Genomic DNA, 21,415 nt, shown 5'->3' on the forward strand with positions numbered 1-21,415 from the left:
ATTCAGAATTTCAGTTACCGAGTGAAGAAATAGCAGGAGAGAGAAACATTTTGTGGGGACGCATTGGCCAGGTTGGGTTTAGAGTTGATGTTTTTGTTCAGAGCTGTGATGCTGTGAGTCGAATTTGGATTGTGCACTCTCAGATGTGCAGTCAACCTGATTTCCCAGGATGCATCAGCGGACTTCAGTCAGCGACTTCAGATACCTTTCCTTACCTTTCCGAGGAAAAACTGTCAGAAGCTTCTGAACATTATTTGTAGAGTCAGAGGCAAATGTCAAAAGTTTTACTGAGGTAAAATTCATAGATTGAACAGTTTTCTTTCAGAAGCAACTGATCTGTGCGAGGGAGAAAGAGATGACTTTGGATGAACACCCTTCTTGCTGTTGTGTTCCATAAACTTTAAAAAGTGAGCGAGACCAGAGACTGCAATCAGAGAGAGAATGCACTGAGAGTGATAAAGAGATGTGTTGAAGGAACAAATTAGTGTCATTCGTCATGTAACTCATTTTAGTTTTTCAAAAAATAACATTTATTGAATTGAGAAAGCCAGTTAATTACCTCACCCATATTTTGTTACCTCAGAATGAGTCAAATGAATCTTTTTAAGTTTATTTATTAGTGTCACGAGTAGGCTTACATTAACGCTGCATTGAAGTTACTGTGAAAATCCCCTCGTCGCTACACTCCGGTGCCTGTTCAGGTGCACTGAGGGAGAATTTAGGGTGGCCAATGCACCTAACCAGCACACCTTTTCGACTGTGGGAGAAAACCGATGCAGACACGGAGAGAACGTGTAGACTCCACACAGACAGTCACCCAAGCCAGGAATCGAACCTGGGTCCCTGGCGCTGTGAGGCAGCAGTGCTAACCACTGTGCCAACATGTCACCGCTTATGAGACAGAGGAAATGGAGAGGAAGGAAAGCTAGGAATTTATTTCCTTATTGCAGTGTGATTGTGAAAACGTATTGAATTTTGAAAGCAAACAAAGCTGAGTAGAACAGGTGGGAATGTGGCGTGGGAAGGGGAGAGAAGAGAAACTGGTTAAGGGTAAGGGGACATAGAATCATTGGGTCCCTACAGTGCCGAAGGAGGCCATTCGGCCCATTGAGTCTACACTGACTCTCTGGCAGAGCATCCCACCAGGCCCTATCCCCGTATCCCCACATATTTTCCCTGCTAATCCCCCTAACCTACACATCTTGGGACACTAAGGGGCAATTTAGCGTGGCCAATCAACCTAACTTGCATATCTTTGGACTCTGGGAGGGGTTGTTCTGTTCTTCACAGAAGAGTCAATGTTCTTGTCTAACTCTCCATCCTGATGCCTGTCCCTGCTTCAGCTATCGTTCCAACGCCTGAGCCTCAAAGTGAACTTTCACCGCCCATCTCTGCTACACCTGAATAACAGTATGGCCCAGATTTCCATTACCAAGCAGGGTAGGAATTTTCCCAACTCATCAGACCCGCCTTGGTTTAAAGGGCCCCGTTACATTCAAATTCCCCTCCAGGGATTCAGGTAGGCATTGAAACAGGACACAGAAGCAGATCGCAGGTGGCCGCAGTAACATGCCTGCCTCGGTTCTTTGGGATATTGTCCCAGTTGTTTTAGAAACTGTCAGAACCTCTATCCCTCTCCACTCCTCATCCTCTCACCCACTCCCCATGCCCCCTCCATGACAACTCCTGCATTCCACTCATACCCCATGCCAACTCTGTAGTCACTCACCCAATATCCACTATGGGCAGACCTCTGGGGCCATGTAGTGATGAAAATAGGTTAACAATCTAATCTCATCCATATGCACTTGATACTGAAGGAAAACATTCTCATTCATGATTCAAAGATTTTAACTTCCCTGAAGTATTCATTCTGTAGTAAAAGCAAACAAACTTGTATTCAATGCCCACGTCAAAGATAGCTAATCCATTAATAGCCTCTTGAAACCATTAATCAAACAGTGAATCTCCTCTCACTGCACAGGTGATAGCTATTCAAATTCAGCCAAACATTCATAATGATTTCAGTTTATGAAAACTCTGTCGAAACTGCAGGCACAGAGGGTAATGTTTTTTGCGAACCTACACCAAATAGCCTGTCAATCAAGGCAGTCCAGCAAAGGGATGTTTCAAAGTTCTGACAGCTTCAGCCCTTCATTGTTTTGTTTTCAAAGAACTGGGGCTGGAAATAACTTCAGATCTTCCCTGCTGCCATTAGACTTTTGAATGGACCTATCTTGATCTTTCTCTTCACCCTAGCTATGACTGTAACACTACAATCTTCATCCTCTCCTTTCCTTCTCCCCTGTTTACTCTATGAATGGTATGCTTTGTCTGTATAGCATAAGAAACAAATACTTTTTACTGCATCCCAATACATGTGACAATAATAAGTCAAATCAAATCAAGGTCATGACAGCTAAAGAGACTTAATCTGCCCTTCAAGAGTGTAGTCCACAAATTTTTGACTCTCACACTGCGAGTTGAAGTTTTTGGAACAGCGAAAATTGGGTCAGTTTGAACGCAGTACTAATTTCAAGTGGCCCTGATGAATTCAGGTTTCCCATTTGTGCAATTAACACCACGCCCCTTCACCCCCGCCCCCACCCCCCCTCCCCCCCACCATTCACCTGTCTGACTCCAGACAAATCCAGCTCTATGACTTTACCCACCACCCCCCACTGCCATTCCTCTCCCTGCTGTCATGTTCGCGCTGAGAAAAGATCACAAGCTGTGTTCTTGGCCGCAGCCCAGGACCTGCCTTCCAGTCCATGCAAATGTTTCCGAGCGTTTTACCAAGCTGCCACTTTCTAGAATGTAAAGCCAACTCCCTAGTGATGACCAGGAACTTGGCTGGAGGTCCTCCCTCGCAAAAGTGGATTCCCACTAATTGCTTTTCTGGCACACTGCCTTCCATTGCAGTCGTAGCTCATTAAGTATTTTAAATAAGTAGAACAGGTTTCTTAACTTAATGCCAGGAGAGCAATCATGGGAAACAGGCTCCATGTTCCTTCTCTCTCTCCCTCTCCATTAAAGGTTTCTTCAGATCTCAGGCTCCTGGAATATTACCACATCCCAGTTTCAGATGGTACCTTCCTTCCCCAGTACATCTGTGTGACTACCGGTCTTTGCTTGCCTACTTTCCACCTCTCCTACCCTTATCCACTCTTCCAAGCCCTTCCACCCAATTCTCATTGCTCCAAAATCCACAACACGACTGTGGTCTCAGACACCACAATCCCACTTCCCCAGCTCCCAGAGATCCTGCACCTAATGCATAGCAACTCTCTCCCCAGTGAGCTTACAACCTGTGAGCCTTATTGCAGTGTTTTCTTTTTAACTCTCTTCGTTCTCATTAAAACTTGGGCAGGGGCCATTTTTCACCAAACTGGCAACCTGTATACCTCACTTTTTTTGGATGTACCAGGCTTCATTCATATTTTCTCAGCCAGGCAAATGTCCCATGCCCCACTGACATTGTTAGCCTTATGTTGGGTTGTCAGAGATTCATAAGACCTTAAGCTATTGGAGCAGAGTTAGGCCATTCGGCCCATCGAGTCTGCACCGACAACAATTCCACCCAGGCCCTATCCCCGTAGCCCCACATATTTACCCTGCCAATCCCTCTAACCTACGCATCCCGGGATACTAAGGTGCAATTTAGCATGGCCAATACACCTAACCCGCACATCTTTGGACTGTGGGAGGAAACCAGAGCACCCGGAGCAAACCCACGCAGACACAGGAAGAACGTGCAAACTCCACACAGACAGTGACCCAAGCCGGGAATCGAACCAGGGTCCCTGGAAGTGTGAGGCAACAGTGCTAACCACAGTGCCACCGTGCCGCCCATTATCCCCTTACCAATCAAGAACCTATCTATCTCGGTCTTAAATACACCCAATAACCTGTCCTCCAGAGCCTTTTGTGGCAATGAATTCCATAGATTCACCACCCCCACCCTCTGGCTAAAGAAGTTCCTCATCATCCCTTTACTCTGAAGCTGTGCGCTCGGATCCTAGTCCAGATTCAGTTCCTGTGGCCAATTAGAAATTCTCAGTGTTGGTATGTCCTGCTTTAATTGAGTTGCGGCCTTTTTTGCAGTGGGTTTTGCTTAGTTTCTGGAGTCATGCCTAGTTGCCACAGGATGCCTGGAGTAGTCGGGGCCAATGTACATAAACACCATTCAGTCTGCAGGGGGCATTTCAGTTGGAGATTCAGTGAAAGGAGGTTAGAGAATGTGAAATAATTGAACCGGGGCACCACATGTAATTCAGTTTTCATTTTAAAATCATTTACTTGCTCCCTATTTTTTTATAATACTTGGAGTTTATATTATTAATATAGTTTCACTGGAAATAATCCAATTAGTGTGTGCAAATATTGGCTATCAGCCTTTCTTTCAGCATTATCCATGTCTTTCTCTTTCCTACTGTCTCTGAGGTGTTTCCAATTAGAAGTTGTCAGCGTTGAAAATTGACATTACACGCATAAAGAAAATCACTCAATCTTTCTTCTCGCCTCCCTTCTCTCTGTCTCCGCTTTCTCTCTTGCCACCTTCCCCACCCCCATCACCTAACTCCCCACCCTCATCCCCACCTCTCTTAGCTTTCCATCTGCTGGTTAAAATCTACAAGTTGATTTCCTGGGACATTATCCACGTGGGCCCAGGTTTTCCAGCCACGTGTCGGGGGTGCCGAGTCGGGAGAATTTCCGGCTTTGCAAACATCAGATTTGCATTCAGGGGTGGCTACCTGGGGTGCCAGGCTGGGCAACAAGTGCGGAGGCTGCTGGGTGTGAAGGCCGGCAGCTGCACAGAAAGCCAGCCTCCGTGTTTTGGCACTGTGTTGAAGTCTAATGAGAAAATAGAAAAGCATAAAACAGCCGTCGCACTCCCTCACACTCCCAAACTCTCGTCAAGTCCCAGCCACACCAACCCATGTCACCTCATGCCCTCTGTCCACCAACCCCTCCATGACTTTCATATACATGTATACGAACAATGAATTAGGAGCAGGAGTTGGGTTGGCAAGATGTAATGAGTAAAGAGCTATACGGATCAGTGCTAGGGCCTCAAGTGTTGACAATCTATGTTAATGACTTGGATGCAAGGATCGAACGTATGGTTGCTAAAAACGTTGATGACACAAACATAGGAAGGAAAGCAAGTTGTGAAGAGGACACAAGGAGTCTGCAAAGAGATGTGGATAAGTTAAGTGAGTGGGAGAAAAATTGGCAGATGGAGCATAATGTGGTAAAATATGAACTTGTTAACTTTGACAGGAAGAATGAAAGAGTTACATAATATACAAATGTGGAGAGATTGCAAAAATCATGAAGTACAGAGAGATGTGTGTTCTGGTACATGAATCACAAAAAGTTAGTATACAGGTACAGAAAGTGATTAAGAAAGCAAATGGAATTATGTTGTTTATTGCTAAGGGAATGGGATATAAAAGTTGGGATGTTTTGTCACACATGATGTGGAGATGCCGGCGTTGGACTGGGGTAAGCACAGTAAGAAGTTTACTGTTGTCACACATGTACAGGGGTACTTGAGGTCACATCTCGAGTATTGTGTACAGTTTTGGTCTCCTTATTTTAGAAAGGAGATAATTGTTTGAGAAGCAGTTCAGCGAAGGTTCACTCGACTGATTCCTGGAACGAGTGGGTTACCACATGAGGAAACGTTAGGCAGGTTCAGCCTGCATCTGTTGGAGTTCAGAAGAATGAGAGGTGATCTTATTGCAATGTATAAGATGCTGAGGGGCTTGACTGGACGGGTGCAGAAAGCATGCTTCCCCTAGTGGGGCGGAATTTTCCAGTCCTGTCCGCCACGGGAATCGCAGTGGGCTGAATATGGGCCATGCAAAGGTCCGTTGATCATTGGTGGGATTTTGGTCTTGGGGTGAGCGTGGCCAGAAAATCCTGCCCTAGAACATTTAAAAAAATTAATTCATAGGATGTGAGTATCTTGGCCGGCATTTATTGCCTATCCCTAATTGACCTCCTGAAGGTGGTGGTGATGAACTACCTTCTGTCCTCACTGCTGTCCATGTGATGTAGGTATACCTACAGTACTGTTCGGCAGAACCAGAAGACGCAGTTTAAAAGTGAGGGGGTCTCCCATTTAATATGAAGATAAAGAGAAATTATTTTTCTCTCAAAGTCGTGACCTGTGTGGACCTCTCTTCCCCAGAGAATTGTGGAGTCAGGGTTATTTAATATTTTTAATGCTGAATTAGATAGATTTATGATTGATGACAGGGTCAAAGGATTATAGAGGGTAGGAAAGAAAGTAGAGTTCAGGTCACAGTCAGATCAGCCATGATCTTACTGAATGGCAGGGCAAGTTGAATGGCCCACTCCTGTTCCTAATTCATTTACTTGTATATGTGTATGTTTGTGAAGCATGTGGCAGCACTACTGGAACCAATGGGATGGGCAAATAAAGAACAAAGAAAATTATAGCACGGGTGTAATCCACAGAGGCGAAGGTCCTATCACCAAAAGTTCCTCTATTTGCAAACATACCATACAACAGATTGCTCCCTGCTTCAGCAGGCAGAGAGAATGACACACCTGCTTTAAATAGGGAACATGAGACTCCCCGATTGAGCCATCAGTTAGGACTCAATCAGGGAGTTCATACTCTAGCAGGCCAATTTGCCTGACTGAAGTCATCACAACAGGACCAGGCCCTCCAAGCCTGCACCGACCATGCTGCCCTTCTAAACTAAAACCTCCTACCCTTCCGGGAGCCAAATCCCTCTATTCCCATCCTATTTATGTATTTGTCAAGATGCCCCTGAAAAGTCACCATCATACCTACTTCCACTATCTTCCCTGGCAGCGAGTTCCAGGCACTCCAGTCTTGGGGGAAGAGCTTGGCCAGAACATCCTGCCATAGAACTTTTTAAAAAATTCATTCATGGGATGTGAGAACCGTTGGCTAGGCCAGCACCGAGTGCCCATCCCTAACTGGCCTTCTGAAGGTGATGGTGAACCAGCTTCTTGAATCTTGAATGAGGTAGATGGGGCAGAGAAGATGCACCGAGAAGAGGAGGAAGAATGGTCAGGGGTGTGGGGGGAAAGGGAAAAAGAGATGGAAAAACAGGGAAATGACAAAAAGAGGGGAATCAGCCGAAACGAATTGAAATAACTGATTAAAATGAAAATGGGTTATTTATCAAAGCAACCTTTCAGAAAATGTGGAGAAACAGCAAGAAATGATGAAATTAAAGAAAGTTGATTATGGTGGGGATTAAAGAATGAAATAAATTGGGGAGAAAGTTAGCAATAAATATTAAGTATGGCACTAATAGATTGAAAGGGACTTCATGCATTGGCAATATTAATTAAATAAACATCCATGCTTCTGTCAACAAAATTAATTAAAGATAAGAGATTCTCTGGGGGAAATTAATTAAAGATCGGACCTTCTCGGGGGAACTTAATTAATTAAAATAGGAGATTCTCTGGGGAAAATTAATTAAAGATCGGGCCTTCACTAGGGATAGTTGAATACAAGCTTGTCGATCAGCTCATTGGCAAGCCTGGAGAAAGGAGGCTTTTTCCTCCGAATATGGAAGATTGGCCAAGAATGATGCATCACGTGTCTTGCAAGACTAGCAAGGCATGTGGGTGTAATGACTTCAATCAGACCATTGAGTTTGGCCTATTGGAATATGAACTCCCTGATTAAGGAGTCAATTGATGGGTCAATCAGGGAGTCTTTTCCTTGTATTTAACCGGGACTGTCAGTTCCTCTGGCATTCCCGAAGGTAGATTGCTGAGTGATAGCACTCTGTGTACTGCTGTTAGAATTGTAATTAAAGGGATTTTGGTGAAGGGACTTCTGCCTCTGAAGACCTATTACAGTGGGTGGGCAAGGGAGTTAATATTGATTTTTCATTTGATTTGATTTTTCATTTGATTTGATTTATTATTGTCACATGTATTGGGATACAGTGAAAAATAGTGTTTCTTGCGTGCTATGCGGACAAAGCATACCATTTATAGAATGCATAGGGGAGAAGGAAAGGAGAGAGTGCAGAATGTAGTGTTACAGTCATAGTTAGGGTGCAGAGAAAAATCAACTTAATGCAAGGTAGGTCCATTCAAAAGTCTGATGGCAGCAGGGAAGAAGCTGTTCTTGAGTCGATTAGTGTGTGATCCTTTTCCCGATGGACGAAGGTGGAGGAGAGTATGTACATGCTGCACTGGGTCCTTGGTTATGCTTTTCCGCGGCAGTGGGAAATGTAGATGGAGTCAATGGATGGGAGGCTGGTTTGAAAGATGGTTTGCATGGTTCATCAGCAAAGGGAGCTCATCATTCAACCCTGGCAAGCAAAATGGCTCAGTCACCACAATAGCCACTTCACAATGCTGGGGAGCAACAGCAGCAGCAGCAACACCGCTGCCACTACATAGGAGCGGGTGGTGAATGGGAGAGTAAGAAGCTGAACCCATGCAATTCAGCAAAAAGCAAGATCCAGGAGTACACAAAAACACTGATTTCACTGCTCCCTAAGGCAAAGTGCTGTTGACTTTTATGCACACATGCTGTGGCAAATTTGAAGTACTATCGTTAGAACTGGCAAAACAACAATCTGCATTTATAATAAAAACAGAGAGTGCTGGAAAGACTCAACAGGTCTGGCAGCATCTGTGGAGGCAGAAACAGAGTGAACATTTTGGCCGGAATTCTCTGGTCCTGCTGCAGTGAAAGGAGATTTAGCTCAGCACCAAATTCTCTGTCCTTGCCTGCAGCAGCGGCGGGCCGTGAAAGGCTGGAATAAGACTCTTCTTCGCAACTGACTCAGTAACTGACCCATACGAATATGTTACCCTCTACACTATCCGCTTTTACTTTGCAAAGTAACCTTTAACGTGGCACCTTTTGAAAGCCCAAGTGCATCACATCTTCAGGTCCCCCTTTACCTGACTTTCTTGGCGTTTCCTCAAAAAGCTCTTAATAAATCTGTCGAGCAGTATTTTCCTTTCATAATATCGTGTTGACTCCATCTGATTTTATTATGATTTTCTAAATGTCCTGCTATTATCTCCTAAATAATAGATTCTCGCATTTTCCCGAAGACAGACAGATGTTCGGCTAACTGACCTATAGGCTGAAATTTTCCAGCTCTTCCGGCCAGTGGGGTCTTCCGGTCCCTCGATGTGGCCCTCCTGGTAGATTCCCTGACAGAGCAGAGTGCAGTCCACGGGAAAAGCTGTTGGCATCAGAGAGACCGGAGGGTCCGACTCCTGGTGAATGGAGGGCCATCTCTGCCACCGCAAAATATACAGGAGTAGGTGCTGCAGAAAATCCTGCCCATTGCTTTCTGTTTCCTGTCTTTCACTTTTTTTGAATAGAAGTGTGACATTTGCAATCTGCTGGGAACTTTGCAGAATGCAGGAGCTTTGGAAGATTACAGAATTGTTACGGTGTGGAAGGAGGCAATTTGGCCCATCATGTCTGCATCAGCTCTCAGAACAAGCATCATGAATTAGTGCCATTCCCCTGCCTTTTCCCCATAATCCTACACATTGTTTCATTTTAAATAATCATCTAATGAATGGCTCAGTGGGGCAATTAAACATAGCCAATTCACCTAAGCTTGCCAACCTGAAAATGGCCCATTTATTCCTACTCTCTGCTGCCTATTAGCTCACCAATTCTCTACCACTGCGAATCTGAATATGTTGCCGTCTACATCAGGAGCTTGTGTTTTGTGAAGAAACCTTTGATGTGGCACCTTATCAAATACCATTTAGAAACCGAAGTAAATCACATCTACAGGTTCCCTTTGTCCATCTTGCTTGTTACTTCTTCAAAAAAATCGAATGAATTCATCAGGCAACATTTTGCCTTTCACTGAACCATATTGGCCAGAACGCTATCACCTCGCCCGCCACGGAATCAGAGCGGGCGAGGGTCCGACAATGGAAATCTCTGTTGACATTGGGTGGGAATTTCTGGTCTCGCTCGAATGAGGCTGTAAAATCCCGCCCATTGACTTTGCCTGATTTTACGATGATTTTCTGGCCCTTCCCACCAGTGGGATCCCCTGGTCATCCTGAAGGTGACCCCATATGGCACGTAGCCGGCAACATGGCGGGGAGCAACACAAATGGCCATTGGCCAAACACCTGCACTGCTGGAAAACCTGCACGAGGTGGTGGGAGGTTGGGGGGAGCAAACATCCCGTTCTAAATGTCCTGTTATTACCCCCTTAATGGGTTTTAACTTCCTCCCCATGATAAATGTTAGGCGAGCTGACCTATTGCTTCCTGCTTTCCGTCTTTCTCCTTCCTCGAATAGAGGTGTCACATTTGCAATTTTCCATTCTGCAGAATCTCGGGAATTTTGGAAAATCACAACTAATGCATCTACTATCTCTGCAGCCACTCATTTCAAGGTCCTAGGGTGAAAGCCATCATGAGAACTTGACAGCCTTTTGTTAGCTATAAGACCATAAGACATGGGAGCAGAAGTAGGCCATTCGGCCCATTGAGTCTGCTCTGCCATTCATTGAGATTGTGACTGATCTGATATGATAATCCTCGATGCTACTTTCCCGTCTTATCCCCATAACCGTTGATTCCCTTACTGATTAAAAATCTGACTATCTCAGCCTTAAACAGGCCTAATGAACCAGCCTCAACAGCTCTCTCCGGTAAAGAATTCCACAGATTCACCATTCTCTACGAGAAGAAATTCCTGCTCATCGCTGTCTTAAATGGCCAACTCCTTAATCTGAGATTGTCCCCTCTCATCCTAGACTCTCCCATAGGAAAAAGAATACCTCTCAGCATCCACCCTGTCAAGCCCCCTGAGAATCCTATATGTCTCAATAAGGTTGTCTCTCATTTTTCTGAACTCCAATGAGTACAGACTTAACCTCCTCAACCTCTCCTCATAAGAAAGAGCATCCGTACCCGGGATCAACCCAGTGAAGCTTCTCTGGACTGCCTCTAATGCCAGTATATCTTCCCTTAGGTAAGGGGACCAAAACTGTTCGCAGGATTCCAAGTGTGATGTATAGCTTTTAGCAAGACTTCCCTATTTTCATACTCCATTCGCTTTGAAATAAAGGCCACCATTCCGTTTGTCTTCCTTATTTCCTATTGAACTTGCATGCTAGCTTTTTGTGATTTATGCACTTGGACCCCCAAGTTCTTTTTGCGCTGCAGCTTTCTTGTGTGGTCTTTTACCATTTAAATAAAATTCAGCTCCTTTATTCTTCCTACTATAGAACAAAGAACAGTACAGCACAGGAACAGGCCCTTTGGCCCACGATGTTATGCCGAATATGAAGCCAAATTAAACTAATCTCTTCTGCCTGCCCTTGGTCCATATCCCTCTATTCATTGCATATTTATGTGCTTATCTAAAAGCCCCTTAAACACCTCTATTGTATCTGTCTCCACCACCACCCCTGGCAGCGCATTCCAGACACTTACCACTCTCTGTGTAAAAAACTTGCCCCTCAAATCTCCTTTGAACTTTCCCCCACTCACCTTAAGTGCTCGCCCCCTCGTATTAGACGTTTCAACTCTGAGGAAAAAAGTTCTGATTGTCAGCATTATCTATGCCTCTCATAATTCTATAGACTTCTATCAGGTATCCCCTCAGCTTCTGCCGCTCTAGAGAAAACAACCCTCATTTGTCCAGCCTCTTCGTATAGCTCATACTTGCTAATCCAGGCAGCTTCCTGGTAAACCTCTTCTGCACCCTCTCCATAGCCTCCACATCCTTCCTGTAATGTGGCGACCAGAATTGAATGCAATGCTCTAAGTGCGGCCTAACCAAAGTTTTATAAGACTGCAACATGACATCCTGCCTCTTGTACTCAATCCCCCAACTAATAAAGGCAAGCATGCCATACGCCTTCTTTACCACCCTATCTACTTGTGTGGCCACTTTCAGGAAGCTATGGACTTGAAGCCCAAGATCCCTCTGTACATCAATGCTGTTCATGGTGCTGCCATTAACTGTACCAAAATGCATACTTCACATTTTCCTACATTATATTCCATCTGCCAAGGTTTGCAACCTAATCGTTTTCCCAGTGCTTTTTCCCAGTGGTGTGACTGTTTTAAGATCCTCCCTACCTTTTACCTCTTGATTTTCAACTATTTTTGGTTTGTGTTTTGTGTCTTTCACAGTGAGATGGACACAAAAAATCTGTTCAACGCTTGTGCCATCTCCTGTTTCCAATTAATAGTTTGATTTGATTTATTATTGTTACATGTATCAGTATACAGTGAAAAGTATTGTTTCTTTCACAATAAAGACAAAGCATACCATTCATAGAGTACATAGGGGGAGAAAGAAAGGAGAGGATGAAGAATGTAGTGTAACAGTCATAGCTAGGGTGCAGAGAAAGATCAACTTAATACAAGGTAGGTCCACTCAAAAGTCTGATAGCAGCAGGGAAGAGGCTGTTCTTGAGTTGGTTGGTACATGATCTCAGACTTTTGTATCTTTTTCCCGATGGAAGAAGGTGGGAGAGAGTATGCCCTGGGTGCGCGGGGTTCCTGATTTTGCTGGCTACTTTTCCGAGGCAGCATAAAGTGTAGATGAGTCAATGGATGGGAAGCTGGTTTGCATGATGGACTGGGCTATGTTCACAACCCTTTGTAGTTTCTTGCGGTCTTGGTCAGAGCAGGAACCATAACAAGCTGTGATGCATCCAGAAAGGATGCTTTCTCTGGTGCATCTGTAAAAGTTGGTGAGAGTCATAGTGGACATGCCAAATTTCCTTAGCCTCCTGAGAAGGTAGATGATTATCCAGTTTCGCCCTCGAAGGAACTAACACTTGCATTAGTTAAACTTTTCCTTTATAAATACTTATTTTAAGAAAATAGTTTATTCAGTAGTGTCACCTGTAGGCTTACTGCAATGATGTTACTGTGAAAATCCCCTATACTTGTATAAAATACTCGTACAAACTCTATTTTTATATTTTTTGGTCGCTTTCTCTCATTCTCCAATTTTTCCCTTCAATTTAACACTCTCCTTAGCCATGGATGGTGCATCCTTCTCAGAGTTTTTCTTTCCTAATGGAATATATCTTTGTTGAGAATTATGAAATATCTCCTTAATTACTTGCCATTGTTCATCTTACCTTTTATTCTGTTTTCCAAGTTCACTTCAGCCAACTCTTTCTTCATACCCTTGTAATTACCTTTATTTAAGTTTCAGATACTAGTCTTATACCCACACTTGTCACCCTCAAACTGATTGTGAAATGCTGCCATGATATGAATACTGTTGCCCAGAAGCTTCTTTACCACGAGGTTATTAATTAATTGAAAAGACATTCTGCACAATATACTGCACAAATGAGCTATGTAGTGCATGAACTTCAGTGCCAGTGTGATGCCAGGTTGGCCAACATATCAAACAGCAGGTTCCTTCAGCTGTTTGCAATAAGAAGAAGACTGACCATACTCAACCAGCTCATGCTTGCAAAACTCAGAACATAATGTCTAACATTAGATGTGATGTCATGATTGGACAGCACTTACTGAACAATTCAGGATGTGTTAAGAATGATACGAAGAACCAATTTAATATTATTAGCGTGGTTTGTCATGTATGCTTGCTAGAAGTTAGATATATTTATACACAGGAATCTGTCCCCTGCAGGCAAAGGAACTTGTCCAGTCATTGCACATTTTTTGAATTAAACAAAAGTTTTAAAGTTTAAAGTTTATTTAATAGTGTCACAAGTAGACTTTCATTAACACTGCAATGAAGTTACTGTGAAAATCCCCTAGTCGCCACACTCTGGCATCTGTTCAGGTATACCGAGGGAGAATTTAGATGGCCAATGCACCTAACCAGCATACCTTTTGGACTGTGGGAGGAAACCAGAGCACCCAGAGGAAACCCACGCAGACACAGAGACAGCGTGCAGACTTTGCACAGACAGTGACCCAAGCTGTGTATTGAACCCAGGTCCCTGATGCTGTGAGGCAACAGTGCTAACCACTGTGCCACCATACAGTTAGAACCATAGAACCATAGAAAATTACAGCTCAGAAACAGGCCTTTTGGCCCTTCTTGTCTGTGCCGAACCATTTTATGCCTAGTCCCACTGACCTGCACTTGGACCATATCCCTCCACACCCCTCTCATCCATGAACCCGTCCAAGTTTTTCTTAAATGTTAAAAGTGACCCCGCATTTACCACTTTATCTGGCAGCTCATTCCACACTCCCACCACTCTCTGCGTGAAGAAGCCCCCCCTAATATTCCCTTTAAACTTTTCTCCTTTCACCCTTAACCCATGCCCTCTGGTTTTTTTCTCCCCTAGCCTCAGCGGAAAAAGCCTGCTTGCATTCACTCTATCTATACCCATCAAAATCTTATACACCTCTATCAAATCTCCCCTCAATCTTCTACGCTCCAGGGAATAAAGTCCCAACCTATTCAATCTCTCTCTGTAACTCAGCTTCTCAAGTCCCGGCAACATCCTTGTGAACCTTCTCTGCACTCTTTCAATCTTATTTACATCCTTCCTGTAACTAGGTGACCAAAACTGTACACAATACTCCAAATTCGGCCTCACCAATGCCTTATATAACCTTACCATAACACTCCAACTTTTATACTCGATACTCCGATTTATAAAGGCCAATGTACCAAAGGCACTCTTTACGACCCTATCCACCTGTGACGTCACTTTTAGGGAATTCTGTACCTGTATTCCCAGATCCCTCTGTTCAACTGCACTCTTCAGAGTCCTACCATTTACCCTGTACGTTCTACTTTGATTTGTCCTTCCAAAGTGCAATATCTCACACTTGTCTGCGTTAAATTCCATTTGCCATTTTTCAGCCCATTTTTCTAGTTGGTCCAAATCCCTCTGCAAGCTTTGAAAACCTTCCTCACTGTCCACTACACCTCCAATCTTTGTATCATCAGCAAACTTGCTGATCCAATTTACCACATTATCATCCAGATCATTGATATAGATGACAAACAACAATGGACCCAACACCGATCCCTGCGGCACACCACTAGTCACAGGCCTCCACTCAGAGAAGCAATCCTCCACAACCACTCTCTGGCTTCTTCCATTGAGCCAGTGTCTTATCCAATTTACTACCTCCCCATGAATACCTAGCGACTGAACCTTCCTAACTAACCTCCCATGAGGGACCTTGTCAAAGGCCTTGCTGAAATCCAGGTAGACAACATCCACCGCCTTCCCTTCATCCACTTTCCTGGTAACCTCCTCGAAAAACTCTAATAGATTGGTCAAACATGATCTACCACGCACAAAGCCATGTTGACTCTCCCTAATAAGTCCCTGTCTATCCAAATATTTGTAGATCCTATCCCGTATCACACCTTCCAATAACTTGCCCACCACCGACGTCAAACTTACTGGCCGATAATTTCCCGGATTTCTTTTGGAACCTTTTTTAAACAACGGAACAACATGAGCCACCCTCCAATCATCCGGCACCTCCCCCGTGAATACTGACATTTTAAATATGTCTGCCAGGGCCCCTGCAAGTTCAACACTAGCTTCCCTCAAGGTCCGTGGGAATACCCTGTCCGGTCCTGGGGATTTATCCACTCTGATTTGCCTGGTGCTTTCGCCAAGGCAATGCCTCGATCAATCAGCATTCACTTGCCAACCAATTAACAATCTTTTTTCATACAGTATGAACTGTTGCTCCCTTTGAAATTTGGTATTCTTGTATCTGTCCTGGTGAGTGCAAGATGAAAAGCTTTGACAGCTTGTGATCAGTTTATCACAAGTATTTTGGCAGTTGGTATGACACTGTAATAAATGAAAAAATATTTTGTTTCTAAATTTGAAATTATTTTGAGGTGGCATTTTGTTAATTTATTATGTAACAAATTGTTCTTTTCAATTTTTTCGTCATTTCCTTTGTTCAATTTACAGTCTTTACATGGTTGTCACATTTCTGAGAAGCCTGAACTCCCCCTTTTCTACACGCCGATTGATCTCGTGGACATCAGTGTGGAGATGGCCGGCTTGAAATTTCTGAATCCTTTCGGTTTGGCCAGTGCCACTCCGACCACCAATGCAGCAATGATTCGAAGAGCGTTTGAGGCAGGTTGGGCCTTTGCTCTGACAAAGACATTCTCCCTCGATAAGGTAAGACAATGCTGGACTGAAGAGCAGGAGTCTAGTTTACCTGTATATAGAATCATAGAAAGAATCATAGAAACTCTACAGTACAGAAAGAGGCCATTCGGCCCATCGAGTCTGCACAACCACAATCCCACCCAGGCCCTACCCCCATATCCCACCCGCTAATCCCCACATCCCAGGACACTAAGGCAATTTTAACATGGCCAATCAACCTAACCCGCACATCTTTGGACTGTGGGAAGAAACCGGAGCACCCGGAGGAAACCCACGCAGACACAAGGAGAATGTGCAAACTCCACACAGACAGTGACCCAAGCCGGGAATCGAACCCAGGTCCCTGGAGCTGTGAAGCAGCAGTGCTAACCACTGTGCTACCGTGCCGGTACATATGAAATGCATAGTCATTGAACCCGGGTCCCTGGCGCTGTGAGGTAACAGTGTTAACCACTGTGCCACCGTACAGTTCCTGGTGCCTTCTCCTAGACCAATCAGCATTAACTTCCCAACCAGTCAGCACTCTTTTTTCACGCAGAATGAATGGTTGCTCCCTTTGAAATTTGGTATTCTTGTATTTGTCCTGCTATCATGTGACGATTCTTAATGGCATCAGACAATAGTTATGGTAGATGTTTGGATTAGTCTTTTCAAATGTATTTTGCTGTTTATGTTCTGATTATGTGGCTACAGGCAATATTATAAACTAAAACAATATTATAAACTAAAACAATGCACCTCAAGTTCTTCAGGCATTTACAGGAATCCTAGTTTATCAAATTTGTCTTGATGAGGCTCCAGCCTCGTTGTGTTCAGCTCTGAATACCATTTGAGGTATTTGTAGGTATTGTCGGTAGGTATTAGTGTCACAAACTGCCGGCTCCAAGTGGAGAGGATCTCCAAGAAGATCACGCATATCGACACAGACATCAAGTTTCTACAAAGATGTCGGCATCTCCCCATCATGACTACCATTTGAGGGACAGGCAGCCAGGGCACTTTGAGAGGGGTGCAGGTGGGATTTACTATTAAGGTACCAAGGATAAATGGATTCAGTTGTGTGGAGAGGCTGGAAAAGTTGAACCTGTTCGCTTTAGAGTAGAGGCGAGTAAGAGGAGGTAAGACACTGTTGTTCAAAATCAGGAATTGTGATGATGGAGTAAATGAAGAGGAATTGTTTCTCGTGGCAGAAAGTGGCCAGAGGACACTAATGTGGGCTGATTTGACAAAAATATCGGAGGTAATATTCAGAAACCTTTTTATTACACAGCAAGTACAATGCACTGTCTGAATGTGTGGTGGAAGCAGATTTAATAGTAACATTCGAAAGAGACGGAACCGTTTGTAGGATAATGGGAAAAGAGTTTGACAATTGGATAGTTCTACCAAAGAGCTGGCATGGACATGATGGGCTGGATTTTATCCTTGGGCTTCGGGACACAAAGCCCACATCGGCTGATGTGTGCCCATCGACATATTCCTCCCTGACGCGGTCACACAATGCTGTTGGCCCAGTCAGAGGGCCTGGAGCCTCTGCAGCCTCACTGGGAGGTAGGTCAGAAGCATTCATGAAAATCAACGTTGGTGAGGGTCGAAGCCAGGAGCCCATCTGTTCCCGATGCAGAAGGGAGACTCCTACAAGGAATCAGTGAAGCTATGGATGTGGCATTTCATATCTGCAGCCACATCTTTGACACACGCAGCCTCCAGTCTCCATTGGGAATGGGATGGGAGTGGAGTCTCCACATACAGTAGGGGCAGCTTAATGCCAGTGAGGCTGCAAACCCGTCCCTAATTGAGGCCTCAAACATTAAAATGGGCTGCCCTCCTCAGTGGTTTGGCACCCAGTTTAGTTCCCCACCTTTAGGGTAATGGAAATGCATGAGGCAACCATCCTATTGTGGTTGCCCCTTATTTTCCAAGCCCCCATGTCTCCCAACCCTAGCGCAATGGGCTGAATGGCTTCTTTTTGGGAATTCTTGCCCAATACTCAAAGCCAATCAAACAAGCACCAGGGTATCATAGCAACTTAAAACTTCTTTAAAGTTTTAAAAATTAAAGTGTCTAAATGTTACTTATTAGTGTCACAAGTAGGCTTGCATTAACACTGCAATGAATTTACTATGGAAATATGATTATGACTTGAATCATGAAATAGTACAGTACCGAAGAGGGCGATGGTGGGATTTGAACTCGGGTCCCCAGACCTTTCCCTCTTGTCTCTGGGGTATTAGCCCAATGACAATACCACTACGCCACTGACTCCCCTATGGGCCCAGCATATGGCACCTATGGTCACATGAATCCAGCACTCATGCCCTGATGTGCACTCACAAGCAGTTCAGTGATTGAAACTTGAACTAAAAACAGAAAATGCTGGAAATACTCAGCAAGTCAGGCAGTTTCTGCGCAAAGAGAAACACAATTGATGCTTCAGATCTGTGACCTTTCATCAGAACATTGAAGCTTGACCTTGGACTATCCCTCCTGCTGCTGCTGTTGCAGTTTCTTTAAGTTCTGTTTAAATTAGTTTAAATTCAGTCAGTTGATCTGTCCTTGATGGGTACAATCTTAATAAAGGGAACTATGAAGGTTTCAAGCGTGAATGGGCAAGGAGAGAACCTTATAAAAGGCATTGACAGTGGGTAAGCAATGGTTCATATTTAAAGAACATGTGAATGAATTATAACAATTATCCATTCCTATCTGGCACAAAAATAAAAGTGGAGAGGTGGCTCAACCTCAGCTGACAAAAGGATAATATTGAATCCAAAGCACATAAGTATAACATTTACAGGAAAAGTAGCAAGCCTGAGGGTTGGGAGCAGTTTAGCATTCAGCACAAGAGGATCAAGAGAAGGAAAATAGAGTATGTAGGTAAAATTGCAGGGAACATAGAAACTGACCATAAAAGCTTCTATAAAAATATGAAAAGAAAAAGATGTGGAAAGGCAGGCAGGCAGAAGCCGGGGAAATGATAATGGCAGCGAAGAAATGACAGAAGAATTGAACACATAAGCCGGTATTTTACAACCTTGCTCGGGCGAGGCTCATAAAATCCCGCCCGAGGCCAACGGAGAATCCCGTTCTGCAAGCCTTGCTCGCCCCGATTCCGGGTGGGCATGCCGGTAAAATTCTGGCCATAGTTTGTTAAACGTAGAAGTTAGGAACAGGAAGAGACCATTTGGCCCTTCGAGACTGCATCGAGCCAACAGCCCCTATCCCTTAATTCCAAGTATTTACCCTGCTAATTTCCCTAAAACTAAGGGACAATTCAGCATGGCCAATCAACCTACCCGTACATCTTTGGACTGTGGGAGGAAACCGGAGCACCCGGAGGAAACCCACGCAGACACGGGGAGGACCTGCAAACTCCACACAGACAGTTACCTGAGACCAGAATTGAACCCGGGACCTTGACACTGTGAGGCAGTAGTGCCAACCACTGTGCTCCGTGCCATCGTTCGGTCTGCCTTCACAAAAAAGGGCAGAAATAACCTGCCTGAAATGCCAGTGAACCAAGGGTCTAGTGAGAGGGATGGAATTAAAGAAAATCAGTATTAGTAGCAAAATGGTGCTGGGGAAATTAATGGGGTTAAAATCTGACAGGTCACCAGGGCCTGACGATCTAGATCCCAAAGTATTAAAGGAAGTAACCTGGAAATATTGGATGCGTTGGTGATCATCTTCCAAAATCCTATAGACTGGAGCCTATTGATTGGATGGTGGGAAATGTAACCCCACTATTTAAGCGGTACGGAGAGAAACAATTACAGACCAGTTGACCTGACATCATTAGTGGGGAAGATGCGAAGTCTATTATAAAAGACATGTTAACAGGATATTTAGAAAGCATTAGCGAGATTGGACAAAGCCAGCATGGGTTTATGAAAGGCAAATCATGCTGAACAAATCTGCTGGAGTTTTTTGAGTATGTAACTTGTAAAATAGATAAGGAAGAACCAGTGGATGTGATGTATTTGGGCTTTCAGAAGGCTTTTGATGATGTCCCTCATAAGAGGTTACTGGGTAAAGATAAAGCACATGGGATGGGGGTAATGTATCAGCACGGATTGAGAACTGGTTGACAGGCAGGAAGCAGAGAGTGGGAATAAATGGGTCTTTTTCTGAGTGGCAGGCAATGACCGACGAGGTACTGCACAAATCAATGCTTGGGCCCCAGCTCTTCACAGAACATATAAATGACCTGGATGAAGGAACCAAATTGTGATACCTCCCATGATCTGCATGGGGAATCACGAATTGACCTCCCAGTTGGGCTTGTTGAGCTCTGTAAAAAGCAAGACCCTGAGAGGGTCCCGGTTGGGACCTGTTGTGTTCACCACAGGCTTGTAGTTATCGTTTATTTTCATTTTGTGCAATAAAAGCCTGGCTCCTTCACAGCCAATGCCTGGCATTATTATACAAATGTAACATTTCCAAATTTGCTGACAAAAATGGGCAGAGTTGCGAGGAGGATTCACAGTGATTCAAACAAGTTGAGTAAGTGAACAAACACATGGCAGATGCAGTATAATGTTGTTAAATGTGAAGTTATACATTTTGGTGAAAAACAGAAAGGAAGAGTATTATTTAAATGGTGATATATTGCGAAGTGTGGCTGTGCAAAGGGGTCTGGGTGTCCTTGTACACCTGTCAATGAGAGTGGAGAAGCAGATGCAGCAAGAAATTAGGAAGGCAAATGGTATGTTGGCCTTCATTGCAAAAAGGATTTGAGTTCAGAAGTAGGGATGTCTAACTACGGCCTTGGTGAGACCACACCCTGGAGCATTGCATGCAGTTTTGGTCTCCCTACCATAGAAAGAATATACTTGCCATAGAGGGAGTGCAGTGGGGGTTCACTAGGCTGATACCAGCATTCGGTGGAACTGTCCTATGAGGAGAGATTTATTCGACTGGGCTTGCATTCACTGGAATTGGAGAGGGGCAATTTTTTCACACAGAGGGTGGTGAGTGTCTGGAACAAGCTGCCAGAGGTAGTAGTAGAGGCGGGTACAATTTTGTCTTTTAAAAAGCATTTAGATAGTTACATGGATAAAATGGGTATAGAGGGATATGGGCCAAATACAGGCAATTGGGATTAGTTTAGGGGTTTAAAAGAAAATGGCGGCATGGACAAGTTGGGCCGAAGGGCCTGTTTCCATGCTGTAAAGCCCTATGACTCTATGAGGAGATCTGATTTAAACATATAAAATTCTAACAGAGTCTGGACAGACTAGATACAGAGATGATGTTTTCCCTGGTTGGGGAATCTA

The 21,415-nt window shown here is 44.2% G+C and overlaps 1 protein-coding gene across 1 annotated transcript in view; it reads left to right on the forward strand.

The window, feature by feature from the left end:
- LOC144497479 (dihydropyrimidine dehydrogenase [NADP(+)]-like) overlaps positions 1-21,415 on the forward strand; it is a 760,900-nt gene that overhangs the window by 451,419 nt on the left and 288,066 nt on the right. The window contains exon 13 of the mRNA XM_078218814.1: positions 15,933-16,148. Coding sequence (XP_078074940.1) covers positions 15,933-16,148 — 216 coding nt within the window. The remainder of the gene's footprint in view (positions 1-15,932; positions 16,149-21,415) is intronic.

This window comes from Mustelus asterias, chromosome 8 (assembly GCF_964213995.1).
Source record: "Mustelus asterias chromosome 8, sMusAst1.hap1.1, whole genome shotgun sequence".
Taxonomy (NCBI): domain Eukaryota; kingdom Metazoa; phylum Chordata; class Chondrichthyes; order Carcharhiniformes; family Triakidae; genus Mustelus; species Mustelus asterias.